This window comes from Amblyomma mixtum, chromosome 3, assembly GCF_055824585.1.
Source record: "Amblyomma mixtum isolate Tamu chromosome 3, ASM5582458v1, whole genome shotgun sequence".
Lineage (NCBI taxonomy): Eukaryota > Metazoa > Arthropoda > Arachnida > Ixodida > Ixodidae > Amblyomma > Amblyomma mixtum.
In genome coordinates, this window is record NC_143014.1 from 77,838,502 (window position 1) to 77,853,206 (window position 14,705).

General features: G+C 46.2%; 1 protein-coding gene across 4 annotated transcripts in view; it reads right to left on the reverse strand.

Annotated features, from left to right (window-relative positions):
• Window positions 1-14,705, reverse strand: part of Not1 (CCR4-NOT transcription complex subunit 1) — a 116,081-nt gene that overhangs the window by 15,739 nt on the left and 85,637 nt on the right. For all 4 annotated transcript variants that reach the window (XM_089579803.1, XM_089579802.1, XM_089579804.1 and 1 more), the window contains exons 34-36: window positions 5,158-5,582; window positions 1,976-2,219; window positions 215-454 (exon numbers count right to left, since the gene is read on the reverse strand). In XM_089579803.1, coding sequence (XP_089435929.1) covers window positions 215-454; window positions 1,976-2,219; window positions 5,158-5,582 — 909 coding nt within the window. The remainder of the gene's footprint in view (window positions 1-214; window positions 455-1,975; window positions 2,220-5,157; window positions 5,583-14,705) is intronic.

Sequence of the window (14,705 nt, forward strand, 5' to 3'; positions counted from 1 at the left end):
GGTATAAGTGTAATGGGGCAAAACACCCAAAAACATGACGAGATCCCAGCTACTTTTGCCCTCGCTTGCCTCCAGAATGGATACTTTGAGAAATTTCTTTCAAGGTAAAGACAATGCAAGTGTGGACAGAAGTCTACAAGCAGTAGAATGGCCTGTTTAGTAAATGATTCTCAATGATCCCGCTTTCCCAGACAATATACTCCATAAAACTCACCTTATTGAGCAGGTTAACCTTGGTTGTTGGATTCGATGCATCCCCGCTCAGCTTGACCAGCAATGCAATTAGACGCATGTACGCATCAAGAGAGTTGAAACACTTTGAGCGAACAATAGTCGCATTGCTGGGAGTCTGCTCCATGAGGGCCCGGTAACAGTGCTCCACACACATCTCAGTGCTGAGGCGGAAGAATCGTGTGATCAGATCATCTGTTTTCAAAATGCCTTGCACATTCATCTGCAAAAGGGTTTAAAAGTTAAAATTAGCACCATATGAGTAACGCCAGACGGCCAAAAAACATGCTATTCAGCTTTAAACAAAATCCATCTTGGAGTGGCACCTTTGAACGACTTTCTTAGCACACATGTGAATAAAAATGCGATTAACATTATTCGTATTTTCCCGCTTTCGAAGTGGATGGATGGATAAGGCTGAACCATTTAAATCGGGCAGTGGCTCACGCCACCTAGCCATGAGTGCTTTTAGACAGCTAGCATCATCCAGTGAGTATTAGAGGAACCATTATTTGTTTCGATTTTGTTTTGTTTCTCCACCACGTGGCGATATTTAAAACCCCTCTGGCATCCCCTCTGGTGTCAGATGATGAGCGCTTGTAGTTTTCATGATGCTGTCATGGTGCGTGCCACAGCTCCATGAAAACAGCATGTTTCTGTAGATTTTGATGCATTTACGTGAAAGTTTCTGGATGATGGCAACAACAGTGACACAGAATACAACTTCGTGTCCACATCCTGTGAACCCCAAGGTTGCCCTTGTTGCTCTTCCTGGAGGTACATCTTCGGGAGTTTAGAATAAGCCCCAAAGAATGGAGAAATACAGAAACTGTAAAATGTGCTTATGAGAAAAGAAAAGTCGAGCAGGAAAAGAAGTTTTTGAGAGGCATGTGCAGCCAATTTGTGTTTCTCAACATCAAGGAAATGTTTTGCACGGTGCCGCAATACACACTAGGGTTAGCCTTTTTTTTATGTATCAAGAAATTCTGTACATAGAATTCTAATATTTGCTAAGATATAGCATAGGTCACTCATGAATAATATTAATATTAGAAAATTTCTTTATCTTTTGTTTGCGCAAAGAAATGGTGATGTTTTTATATATAGAGAGGGTGTTTTTTTTTAACCGTTTACAGATTTTTAAAAAGAAGGCACTGATAGCATCGTGGGTGCCGCTTTCACAGAATGCATATTCAGCTTGGAGGACACAAGTTAAGGAAATAGCAGTCAAAGTTAATTAATTAGCCAAATTTTGTTAATTATTTTTTAAACTTCTATCACCAACAACTGATACAGTAAAGAATCTGGTATAGTAAGCATTTTTGCTGGTCCAAGTGGCTTAACTATAGAGGGGCTCTACTGTATTGTACTTTTCATTTCTCGCTATGTTATAGTTTGGTTTATTGGGGTTTAACGTCCCAAAGCGACTCAGGCTATGAGGGGTGCCATAGTGAAAGGCTCCAGAAATTTCGACCATCTGGGGTTCTTTAACGTGCACTGACATCGCACAGTACATAGGCCTCTAGAATTCCACCTCCATCGAAATTCAGCTGCCGCGGCCGGGATCAAACCCGCGTCTTTCGGGCCAGCAGCCGAGCGCCGTAACCACTAAGCCACCGCGGCAGCCTGAACCGCTATGTTACGCTTAGACCACCTCATCTCACTTGTGCACACAGAGCAGCTTACAGCACAAAATAGCCTAAGACCATGTTCAAGAAGAAAGTTTAGCAGAGCCTAGCCTTACCTGCTGTACAAATATCTGGAAGGCTTTAGTGGAGTCTTTGCCAGCAGTGGGAGCATTGTACATCGACACCCATTCCCGCAGCAGAAATTCTGTCTTCTCGTGCAGACCAGGTGGGTCGTCGTACTCACGTGCCTGGCTGATGCCAGAGTGCATCATTGACATGGGCCCACTGCTAGGCACACCCCCGTACTCCACTGCGCCCCCACCACTTCCGCTGCGCAGCATCTCCATCACTTGAGACAACCTGAAAACACATCACCTTTTGAATACCTTCTAAAAAGGCCAGCACAAAAATAAAAAATAAAATAAGACGAAAAGACCCACATGCACTATATAAACGGTTTCCTATGCCTATTTTCAGATAATTTGTTTCCTAAGCCAAAGTCCACAGGCCCCAAACTGCACTTCCATTTCCAAGTGACCAATTCATGCTCTATAGTACAGTATATGAGGTTGTGTTCTAGCCCAGAGGTTGTCGGTTGACGAATTTTTATAAGCCAAAACAACACTGGACTATATCAGTACACCTCTATGGAGGGCTATAGATTATTCTCAACAGCGTGCAATTAAATATCAGTAGACAGGTTCCGAGAGGCAGTATTCACTGTAAACAACCTATGTCGAAGTCTAATAACTAAGGAGAATGAACACTGTGTGCCAGTGCTCCATGCTTCCAGAAGTACTAGAGGACTGTAGAAGATTCGCAGTGTGAAAAAAATTTTTTGAAAAGAATTCTTTTTCAAAAAGAAAAAAACTACACATGCTGCTTAACAAAGAAAAGTTATTTGACTGGCCAAATTTGAGAGACACACAAAAAGTTGCCAAAAATATTACACATATCCAGTGCAAAAATATGAGGATAAAAAATCAAATATATGTATAGTGCATTACCATACAAAAAATGAGTATTCAATTTTATAGAACTTTTCATGCTAAACTTTCTGGCCAGCAAAAAGAAAAAAGAAAAAAAAATCGGTTGCTTAGGCACAGCACTTTTGTCTATTATGCAGTGCTGTGCAAGGTCAACACTGACCCGTCTTGCAGATAACTGTCCTCTACACTGCTGGTGGCATGAAATTGTTCACATGCCCGGCAACTTCAGAGAGGCCCTAAAAGCAGTGAAACTGCTCAGTAACGGCAGAAACAAAAATTACAGAGGGGCATCTGTCTATATAGTCCGGGCTGGGAGGAGCAACCACCTCTGTCCAAATTGAAATAAAATAAATGGACGCCATTTTTTGCACAAAGCTGTCGCCTGCACCTAATGAGTCAAGTGTCGATGCTGTGAAATCGCAAGAACACTGTTGCTGCTCAGCAGAGCCAGTGCAAGGAAAGGACGCAATCTTGGGTGCCATGGCTGCATGACTGCTCTGTGTTAACAGGTTTTGTGTGAAGTTTAAAAATACTCCCTCATGCAGCTAACAAAAATCAATTCCGAATCTAAAGTACAGTCCTTTTGCAACCTACTGAATGGAGTTACTGGTACAGAAGCGACCTGGATTGCTTGAATGGGGCATTTTATGCCATTGTTCAACCTGAACGCTTTGAATAAGCTCGGCTAAGAAAAGAGTTAAAAGGGAGACACTAGTAAAATGGAAAAAAATTCGAACAAAACTGGCATATTTGGGTTCAATATGCCCTAACGTACTCTCAGTGGACACCTCAACTGCGTCATGAGGAAAATCATGAGTTAAGAAGGTAGAGAGGAAGAAGTATCGTAGTGGAGGGCTCTGGAGTAATGTCGACTTAGGGTTCTTTAACGTAAACTGACATTGGTCTTATTCGACCTCCAACTACCAAAAAAATTGACATTATTTGACGCCTCCAGAGCGCCGAAATGGCGAGTTTGGAGCAAAATGTGGCAGAACTTCGTGCTTGTCTGTTCCCACAACCACATCCCCTACGGCTGCTATCTTGGTCATGTTCGAAAGTTGGCCCTGTTCTCTATATCCTGGCATTACTCACTATTGTGAACTTCTCTTGGAATGTCCGCATTCAGCCATTTTCTGAGGTCTCTGCTATGACCTCTGAATGGCCAGTGTGCACACTTCAAATGCGATTTTCTTAACTTCGCGCTTTTGCCGATGTGGGTAGCCTTACGGAAGTTTTCGTTATGTTTTTACGGTGTAATTTCAATTTTTTTCTTGTATTCTATTTTTTATATTCTATTATATTCTATTTTTTACAGCTCAGTCAAACATACCAAAGTTTCTGAAAAATGTCACCTAACTATAATTTTTAATTACGGTGCTTTGAAATAATTGAACATTCTTAATAAAAAAGATAGCTCCGCATGGCAGGTCTTTGGCTACAGCTCCATTTTAATCAAAACCAAAAAATTTTGAGGGAGAGAGTCTTATTGACCCGTAAGAAACTGTCTAGTTAAGCTTCATTATTTTCTCACAATATGGGAACTCATTGAGATACACTCAAACTAATTATAATTTTGAAAACAGGAGAAAAAAATACATATACACATTCATTTAATTACGAGAACTCTAATAAAAATTCTCATTTTAAGAGCCACGTCTCCCCTTAAAGGTCCAAACACTCTTCTACGGCTCAACATGCCATGCACAACTAAGCATGGTTGCTGAGGTCCATGGTGGTGCACCCCTCACCACCATCTATCTGTTTTCACAAATGTCCCCAAGGATGCTTGAAAGATATCTCCTTATCCCAGTATCTTTAAAAATAACTCCCGAGGAAAGGTACTGCCGCCCCAGAGTGGAACTAGCCTACAGCATGCAGCAATAAGTGAATGATTGCAACTGCCTTCAGTGCCCAAAGTAGGCATGTTACCCAATTCTACAGCTAATGACGATGCTTTCAGGCCACCAGAACCAATATGCTGCCAGGTCACCGATTAATTTATTACATTTATTATGCCACTGCAGTCAGTACAACACATCAGGGACAGCATGGTGGAATGTACAAGGCTTCTCTAATTTAAAAAAGATTTCGAGTCCAAACCTGTACTCATGCCTATGAAATTCGTTGTAGTCAATTTTATGCAACACATCTACTAAGGTGAATAAAAGAAACCTTATACATTGCTAGCATTCATTTTAAGCTTAATCCAAGTGAAGTTTTCTGTCAGCGCAAGTGTGCATGTGCCACCCAAGCTACCCAGAATCACATTATCAGCCCAGACAAGGGCAAAGTGCAAGCAAGCTGCTCACCCTTCCTGTGGCTGCCTGGAGTGGGCATTGATGCGCACAAGCGTCTCCAAAGTATTGCACAGGTCCGACTCCGAGAGGTTGTAGTCACTATGCCGGGCTTCAGAGAAGTAAAGTCGCACCAGTTGCTTGGCAAAATCGACTGCTGGGAAGTTCATGCCATTCTCCATGGACTGCGCCAGATGAAGGTCAAAAGTGGGCAGCACCAGGAGGCCAGAGCGCAGCAGGGGGTCAACCACGTCCACATTCCAGCGGATCTCCTCGCGCAGCTCCAGCAGAAAGCGTGTAATGTGCTTGGCTGCCCATGGATGACCGTAACCTTCAGCCAGCGTCTTCAGCACTGCCAGGTGGGCATCACGAAAGCGCACTGCAGTCTCGGGGTCTGCTCCCAGCGAGTGGCTCAGTCCCTCAGCCATGCTCTCCACAGTCTGCACACCACAACAACGGGTATTGGTCTCACCTAACTCTTAACCCCTAGAAGCACAAGATTTTGAGCTAATGTCTTCATATAACAATGTGTACTCCAAAGCTTTTCTACATTAGCAATAAGCACAAAAAGACTGTTTTGCATACAGTATAGTTCAGTCCACATCACGATGTGAAAACATATTCATGTGTTGAAACTGACCGCTCGCCACGGCGCAGAGCATGCAAAGGTAATGTTTGCGGATGAGATTAAGAAGTTTGCGGGGATACAGTGGCGGCAACTGACAAAGGACAGGGTTAATTGGAGAGACATGGGAGAGGCCTTTGCCCTGCAGTGGGTGTAGTCAGGCTGATGATGATGATGATGATATGCACCGACCACAGCGGCACAAGGACGCTGCGGGATGTGGGTTAATCAGCTGCAGAACAGTGCGCGTAGCTAACCGGCGTGCCCGGCTATCAGTGGCAGTGCACCTCAAGGTGTGAATGCTAGATTCTCTGCTTCTATGTTGTGGTGGGCACAGTGCATGAACAAGGCTTGTATAGTAGTAGTGAAAACATTTATTATTTTTTTTCAAAAGGAAGGGTTAGGGAGTAGGGGGATGGGGATAGATAGATGTGGAGCTTCAGTGGTCGGTATTCCCTAGTCCAGGATCCCGTTGGCCTCCGCCGCTGCCTTGGCCCTCGTCACCAGCATAAGCTGTGTGCTCGGGTCGGAGTCAGCCAGGAGGGCCTCCCACTGCTCTAGACTATGGCTATTTACCTTTGGTAGTAAAGGGCTTTTTTCGCAGCCCCAGGTGGCGTGGTACGTTGTGGCATAGCCCCCACACCACACGCACTCTTTCGCGTATCTGTTCGGCCACATTTTGTGATACATGGCTCTGCTTGGGTAGGTGTCTGTTTGTAGTCGTCTGAGTGTGGTGGCCTGCTCTCTGTCGAGGATATCCGCCGGAGCCGAGTACTTCTTGCGCGCTCCCAACAACGCCTTCATTGCCTCCCCGTAAGATTCTGGCGTGCTGAAGGGTTCGACCGGCAAACCCGCCCTCCGGTTCGTGAACCCTCGGACAACGGTGTCTGCCATGAGATTTCCCTCAACCCCAGTGTCAGGGACCCAAATGATGGTGTGTTGAATGCTTGTGTTGTTTGATCCATGTCTGTGTTGTTTTTGTTCGAAGAGGATACTCGCGGCTTTTCGGCCGATCCTTCCATCTCTGTATGCCCTTGCTGCAGCCTGAGAATCCGTCGCTATCCAGTAACTCAGTCCCTGCTGATTGGCTTCAGTCAGGGCTAGAGCTATGGCGATCTCTTCCGCTGCTTGTGTTGTCCTTGTGCGCACTGATGCACCAGTAACTATATTCCCATTGGCGTTCACTACTGCTACCGCCCTAGCGTTTTCCTTCATTCTGTACTTGGACGCGTCAACATACAGAACCATCTGTTTTTTCTTTAGGAACCTGTCCAACTCCAAGGATCTCGCCGCCCGTCTTCCTTCGTGGTTCTTGGGGTCCATGTTTCTGGGCACTGGTTTAACCAAGAAAGTGCTCCTAATTTGGCTGTCAATGTCTGTCTTGTCTTCGCCCTCGTCTTCTGCCGGGTATCCTAGCTTGACCAGTAGTGCGCGGCCAGCGGCTGTTCTTTTAAGTCTTTCCATTTGAAATCTGAGCATGGTTTCGCTGTGCTCCTCATACGTGCCGTACACCCCCATGTTCATCAGCTTCTCTGTCGAGGCGCAGGTCATGACGCCTAAAGCTTGCTTATACGCCCTTCTGATGCATGTTTCCATTTTGTTCTTTTCCCCTTTGTTAGGTTGTAGGTACGGAAGCGCGTACGTCATCCTCGGTATGATGAGCGCAGAAGTGATCCGTAACGCATCTCGCTCCTTCACCCCTTTTCTCTTGTTCGTAATCCGGCTTAACATCCTGCATATCTGTTTCGTGGAGTGTTCCAAGAGCTGGATGGTATGGTCCCGTTTGCCTTTCTCCTGCAGCCACATTCCCAAGATGCGAAGCTTATTTGTCCTCCTTACGGGTTGTCCACCTATCTCAAATTCTATCGTTCCCCTGTCCTCTTTATTTCTGTGAAGTCTAATAAATTCTGATTTTTCTGGGGAGCACTGCATGCCGCTAAAGAAAGCAAATTGACCGATCTCATCCGCCGCTCTTTGCAATATTTCTTGCTTGTTTCCCGTCGATCCTTTTGTCGTCCACACTGTGATGTCGTCCGCATAAACTGAATGTTCGACGTCTTTGATGTTTTTCAGTCTCCTAGTTAATCCAATCATTGCTATGTTAAAGAGCAAAGGTGAGATGAGGGATCCTTGTGGCGTCCCTCTGTTTGGCGTCGTCTTCTTTTCTGACCTAATGTTGTTGATGCCGATCGTTGCTGTTCTGTTAGACAGGAAGGCCTTTACGTATGCGAAGATCCTCTCCCCACAGTTTGTTGCCGAGAGTTCTGTGAGAATGGCATTGTGGCCGATGTTGTCGAAGGCCCCCTTGAGGTCTACGGCCAAGATTACGCCTTCTCGAGTGCCCGATATTTGTTTTAGTACCGTGTCTCTTAACTGGAGCATCACGTCTTGCGTGGAGAGCCCCGTTCTGAACCCGAACATGGTATCCGGAAACAGACCGTTGTCCTCCATGTAAATGCTCAATCTAGTCTTGACCACTTTCTCGTATAGTTTACCGAGGCATGAAGTTAGGGAAATGGGCCTAAGGTTCTCCAAACTGGGTGTTTTCCCTGGTTTAGGTATCACGATAATCTCAGCGTGTTTCCACTCCGCCGGGACCGTGCCCCTTTCCCAGTGCTCGTTGATTAGTCCAGTCAGGCTTTCGATTTGGTCATCACTGAGGTTTCTGATCATTGCATTTCTTCCTTGTGAATGACCTGGCAGCCGCGTATACCTCGTAGTCTTTTATCGGTTCATCCAGCTTCGAGTTCCTTGTCCCTGAATATACCATGGTGCAGGGTGGCACCTGCGTGCTGCCGACGTACCTGGACCAAAGAAAATCTGTAATCTGGGCGTCCGTTCCCTGAAAATTGTGCGTGATACGTTCTATCGTTTTGCTGTTTTCTCTTTTTGATTTTGTCGGGTCTATGAGGTGCCTGAGCAGCGCCCATGTTTTAGCGCTACCCAAGTTGCCGTTTAGTTCATTGCAAATTTGGTGCCAATTATCTCTAAGTAAATTTGCAGTGTGGTCTTCTATCTCCTTATTGATTTGAGCTATTCTGAGTCTCAATTTCCTGTTATGTTTTTGTTTCTTCCATCTTTTCGTCAGCCCCCTACGAGCCTCCCAAAGATGTAGCAATCGTTTATCCGCACGTGGAAATTCATCGGTGACCTCTAGCTCCGTAGTATTGTCTCTGTGGACCTCCCGTAGTCGTTTGGTCCACTTTTCGATGTCCGTTATCGCAGTTCTTCCGGCTTCATTCTCCAACTGTTCACGGAATTTTTTCCAATCTGTGATTTTTGTCTTTCTCTGGATTGTGCTGAACCTTGTAAGTTTAATTTGAGTTTGAATTACGTAGTGGTCACTTCCGAACTGCTCCCCGGTGTTAGACCATTCGTAGTCTAGGATATTTCCTATGATGGTCAAATCAGGGCTAGTGTCTCTTGAAACGCTGTTTCCGACGATTTCCAGCCCGTGCGTGTCCACTCCATCTAGGATGGTTTTTCCTTTCTTTGTATTCATCTTGTAGCCCCACTCTTTGTGCGGAGCATTGAAATCTCCTACAATCACAAGGTGGTTTTGTTTTACCAGGCCGATCACCGCTCTAATGATTTCTCTGAAGTCATGTCTCTTCTTGCGCGGTGGTGAATATATGTTAAGTACGAATAGGCTCTTCTCCCCGCGCTTCTTAGGTATTACCTCTATTAAAAGGTGTTCTATATCTTCTTCTGGTGTCGTGTGCTTGTGCGTAGTGACCCCCTTCTGACATAAAATGGCCACTTTTTTAAATCTTTCATCTACTATGGTGTCGTAGCCGACTATCTTCGGCGAAGTGTTAGTTTCTTGCAGCGCTATTACAGTAGGAGGGTGTTTATGCTGCATTACATGTATGTTGAAATCGGTTTTTTTTCTAAATCCTCTACAGTTCCATTGCCATATTGTAAATTTTTCTTCTGCGTTAGCCATGATGTGACACTACTGCTGCGCCGCGAAGATCTTCGCGCTTTCGTTTAGGTCGACCTGTTCCGGTGCTCTCTTGTTTTGTCTCCTGAACAGTTCTGCCAATCTCTGATCGGTCGCGTTCAGTCTGCTCATGATTTGTTCCAGCGTCGTCAAGACTGTTTTCTGTTGCTCCTGTATTTGGTGTAGTGGTATAGTAGCATCTATTTCTTCCCTTACTTGCGGTTGTACGGCTGCTGGCCCCTGCGTGCTTGTTTTCGTCGTGGGCGATTGTACTCCGTGTACTTTTCCTCGGTTTGTATCATTTTCTTCTCTTTGTTGTCGCTGTTCTATAAACGAGAGCCTCCTTTTTAGTCGTTCATTTTCCTCTCTAAGTTCCCTGTTTGTTTTTCTAGAGCTTCGAATCTAGCCTGTATCGAATAGTCTAGAGCAGTGGGATAGACTGGAGACTCGCTCCCAGACTGACTCACCTTCTTGGACTGCTTGGTCTTCTGTTTAGATGCGGAAGCGCCATGAGCATTCCCTCGAACCCAGGCGTTGTCGCCACCGTGGTCGGTGGTTCTCGCGTCTGCTAACCCCGGAAAGTCTCCCTCTTTGAAGAACGGCGTTCGGCTTCTGCTGCCGCCGCGCCTGTTCCGAGACGCAGATCTCGAAGATCCGTTCTTTTCTTTCGTTTCGGCTTCCTCGCTGTCGAACCACCGCGGCCTGTGGCCATCGTGGTAACTGCTTTCTTTTTTCTTGCCTTGCTGGTTCTGCTGGCCTTTCCGCTTGAGACGTCTCTTACATCCTATATCGCCCGTGGCGTGAGCTTCGCCGCACCACTCACACTTGGGCTCCCCACACTCGTGTCCGTCGACGTTGGCACGTTTGCATCTAAGACACTGCGGAATGGGTTCTGGTTCCGGGCAGACGTCTGATCGGTGCCCCTGCAGGTGGCATCTGAAGCACACCTGCTTCGTAGGTTGGTAAGGGTAAACTCTGTACAGTCCTCCCATCACTGCGACTGTCTTGGGCAACCTCGGTCCGTCGAACGCGATGAGCGCTGACTCTGACTTCCCGAGCATTCTTGCGTAGACTGCACGAATTCCCGGCGTTGCTACTTGGATGTGGTTCATTAGGACTTCTTGCGTGGTGCCGGCCATCACTCCATGCACCACACCCCGGACAGTTCCCTCCGCCGTGGAGCAGTATGCATTGAACTCGAATTGTTTGTCTCCGAGGCACAACTTCCTCGTCTTTGCAGAGCTTCTGCCTTCGCGCCATCTGGCGTCCGGACTATTATTATGTTTGAGATGGCTTTCACCGCGACAAGCATGTCGCCGATGTATACCAGGTTGCATTCCTTCACAAGGGCTTGTATGTAATCGCTGGGCTTGAAATCTCCCACTCTTAGGTTGTGGCTCTTCGGTCGGAATACGATTTTGTATCCTCCTTTCGGGAGCTGTACGAAATCTCGCCTGTTACCAGGGAGTGTCTTCAGTTGGTTGTTTGCAGCGGACGCCGGTGGCGCGTTCGGGACCATGGCGTTCGGTCCCGGCGTCCCAGGTTTCTGCTGCTGTGGCTCGCTCGTTCCCACTGGAGTCTTGTTTGCCTCCAAAGGTGTACTTGCCTGACCGGTAGCTTTCCTATCCTTCTGGGCTCTGCGCTCCACTAATTCCTTCATCACTCGCCACGGGGTCTTGTTGACTGGGTAGACTCTTGGTTGTTCTTGCGGTCCCCTCGTAGCTCCAGCGTTGTTGGTGCTTGCAAGCTCCATGGCTTGGGGCTGGTCCGTACCCGGGTTATTTTCAATAACCGGGGCCGTAATATGTGCCGCAGTCGATGCTGATGCCATGCCGCCGTCGAGGCTGCTCAGCCCCGGTAGGGCCAGCGAAGCCCATGCGTCTCCTGCTTCGGCCACGGCCGACGCTACGTCGGCGTTAGGTGTAGCGTGGCTCTCGCCGCCTCAAGATTTCAATGTCCCGTAAGTGGAAAAATATTCTACTCACAGAGATAAAATTGGTGTCCAGATGGTCCTCGTAACTTCACGGAACACATCCAATGAACACTTTGCATTAAACTGGGGTTTTCCGGTCAAGAACACTGACGATTCACGGAGCCCATGCAGAGCACGTCCGCGTTCCCGCGCAGTTGGGTGTCAACCCCCTGTGTCAGGCTTGTATAGAACTAGCATTTTGTGTCATGGTTTGGTACCAGCTGCGGTGATCGTTGGGCAAGCTCATGTGCTGGCGCGGGCTGACCAGGCGAACACTGTACACTATCATGGATGGTCGTCGTGGCGTATGGGCCTGGGCGTTGTTATGTGTTGGCTGTTGGTGCTGGGAGTGCTTCGCACCCAACCAGACTTGCCTGATCTACAAGTATTGTTTAAGTATTTTCTCTCTTCGTATGCATGCTGGTATTTCATTACAATGGCCAACTGCTCAGTATCATCGGTGTTGGCGTAAACGCTGGACTTGGCGTGAAGAATCATTTTCGCATCGCTTAGCTAAAAGTGCCCTGCACTAGTACTAGTAACTAAAACGTCACAAATGCACTCTTGGTTTCCTTTTGGTCTCTGGGATCGCACATAGTGGTGAGAAGCTCTGCAACCGAACATGTGAACAGGGGTCCGATTCCAGACTTTGGAGGCAGTTTTTGTGATGCAGGCGAAATGCGGAAATGCCCTTGAGATTTCTATATACATCAGGGAACCCAGGTCACTGCAGTTAACCACGTTCTCAGCACGGTGGGCCTCATCACGTCACAGCGTTGGTTCATTACACCGCTGAAGCAATGTTTTAATGTATTTGGCCCAAACGTGGCAGTGTGCATGTTGAGGCCCGCCGTTTATCTTTAAGGGGGGACAGTGGTCTTGAAAAAAAAATTTTTATTAATGAAGTCACAGTTACGAAATCTTCAGGGAATATGTATTTTTGTGTGCCGATTCTAAATATGTCATTTAATTTCATGTAAAACAATTCCTTGAGCATTTATGCACTTTTTATGCAAGTATTTTGCGGAGAGTTTTGAAGAAAATTTGCTGCGGGAAATTCGCTGAAATGTATGCCATTGGGTTCTCTTGACACCAAGGAATACAATAAGGGTGAAATTGTCTTCCTGCCTATCATAGAACTTAGGTTATAGAGTTTTGAAGTTGTCGCTTCAGAAATGAGAAGGAAAGTGTGTATTCCTGTTTCTGAAGTGGCAGCTTCAGTCCCCTATAACTCATGTTCTATGAGAGCCAGGATGATAATTTTACCCTTATTGTATTCCTTGGTGTCAAGAGAACCCAATGGCATACATTTCAGCGAATTTCCTGCAGCAAATTTTCTTCAAAACTCTCCGCAAAATACTTGCATAAAAAGTGCATAAGTACTCAAGGAATTGTTTTAAATGAAATTAAATGACATATCTAAAATCAGCGCACAAAAATACATGTGCCCTGAAAATTTCATAATTATGACTGAATTAATAAAATTTTCTTTTCAAGACCAGTGTCTCCCCTTAAGAGGAGTTTTAGTTAACCGTGCTTCTAGCAATTGTGAGGATGAAGGAAATATCTAGTAATGAATTTATTTCAACGAGCTCCGAGGGACCACAGGGCCACATCCTAGATGCTGCTCCACCGATTCATGCAGTACTAGCAAGTATAAAACACGAGTTACAGTAATATGCCTCCATGTCGACAGCACTTTCAATCCTTCTGTGCATCGCCACACTTAAAAAAGCACATATACACACCATGGCACCGAACAACCACACAACGCCTGCATTACAGCCTCTGAAACTCTGACTCGACAAGCCTATGTCGCATGGTGCCATCTGTCCATGTTCAAATGCAGCATGAGGAGTGGCAAACAAGATCTGGTCGTGCCGTCGGGCAGTGTCAACCACCAAATACAGTCAACGACCGAAAAATCAGAGCCCCAATTTTTTCGGACATGCTTGATTATTCGGACTTTTTCACAGCACTGCTATATGGCCCACAGAGCCAATGTATAAGAGTGCCTGAAATTTCAGGTGCACTGCAGCTGACCGCTCGATTTTTCAGACCTCGTTCGCACTCGCGGTTTCAAATTCAGACCGTTCTTGGACGACGACCGCCGCACGAACTCAAACTTTAACACCAGTCACAATTCGCAGAACTGATCTATCCATAGTCTTTCCTCTCAACTACAGGAAGAGGTAGCAGTGAAGAGCATGGGAGGTATACGGCTTCACGAAGACAGCCAGCGCAGAAGAGAATAGTGATGCATTGCAAAGCAAGGTCAGCGTACACATGCAAAAGAACTGCAATCCTGACTATTCTATCGTAAGACTGTCAATAACTGCCGTTTTGATGACAGGCATGATGCATATACACAAGCCACCACAGAGAGCACAGCGCCAGTTACGATGCCAATTTTGGGTCTAGTCACTGGGCCTAATTAACAGAGGAGAGCGCTTGCTCCAGCCATTTGTTGGTTCTTATAGTTTCCCCTTTTTCGCATTCCTGTAGCTCTGGACCCTTCGTACTGCGGGCACAGCGCAGTTACTGCAGTGGCAGGATCACTTTCTTGTCTAGACTTAGCCCCAGCGCATGCATTCATCGGCGACGTGCCGAAGGCAGGACAGCCATCGTATGCCGAGCTCATGAAAGTGGCCGTGATGAGTGCTATACACAGACGACAGGCGGCAAGATTTAGTCATGAGGAGCTTCAAAAGTGCACGTAACTAGTGACCACAGCCTCCAGCATATTACAAGTAAGTTGAAGTGTTTTTTTTTTTTTTTGGTGAAATTTGATTTTTGAACTGCCCAATTTTTCAGACAATTTCGCATTCCCAGAGAGTCCAAAAAATCAGTCGTCACATGTGTATTCTTGCACCGTGGTATGCACACAATGCATACAAAAACAATTTCAAATTATTGAGGTTTTAGCACATTTAAAATAGCACATTCTCGGACACAATTTTAACCATTTATCGCTCAACAGAAAACACCTACATGCAAGAGAACAAGCAGAACAGTAATGGCTG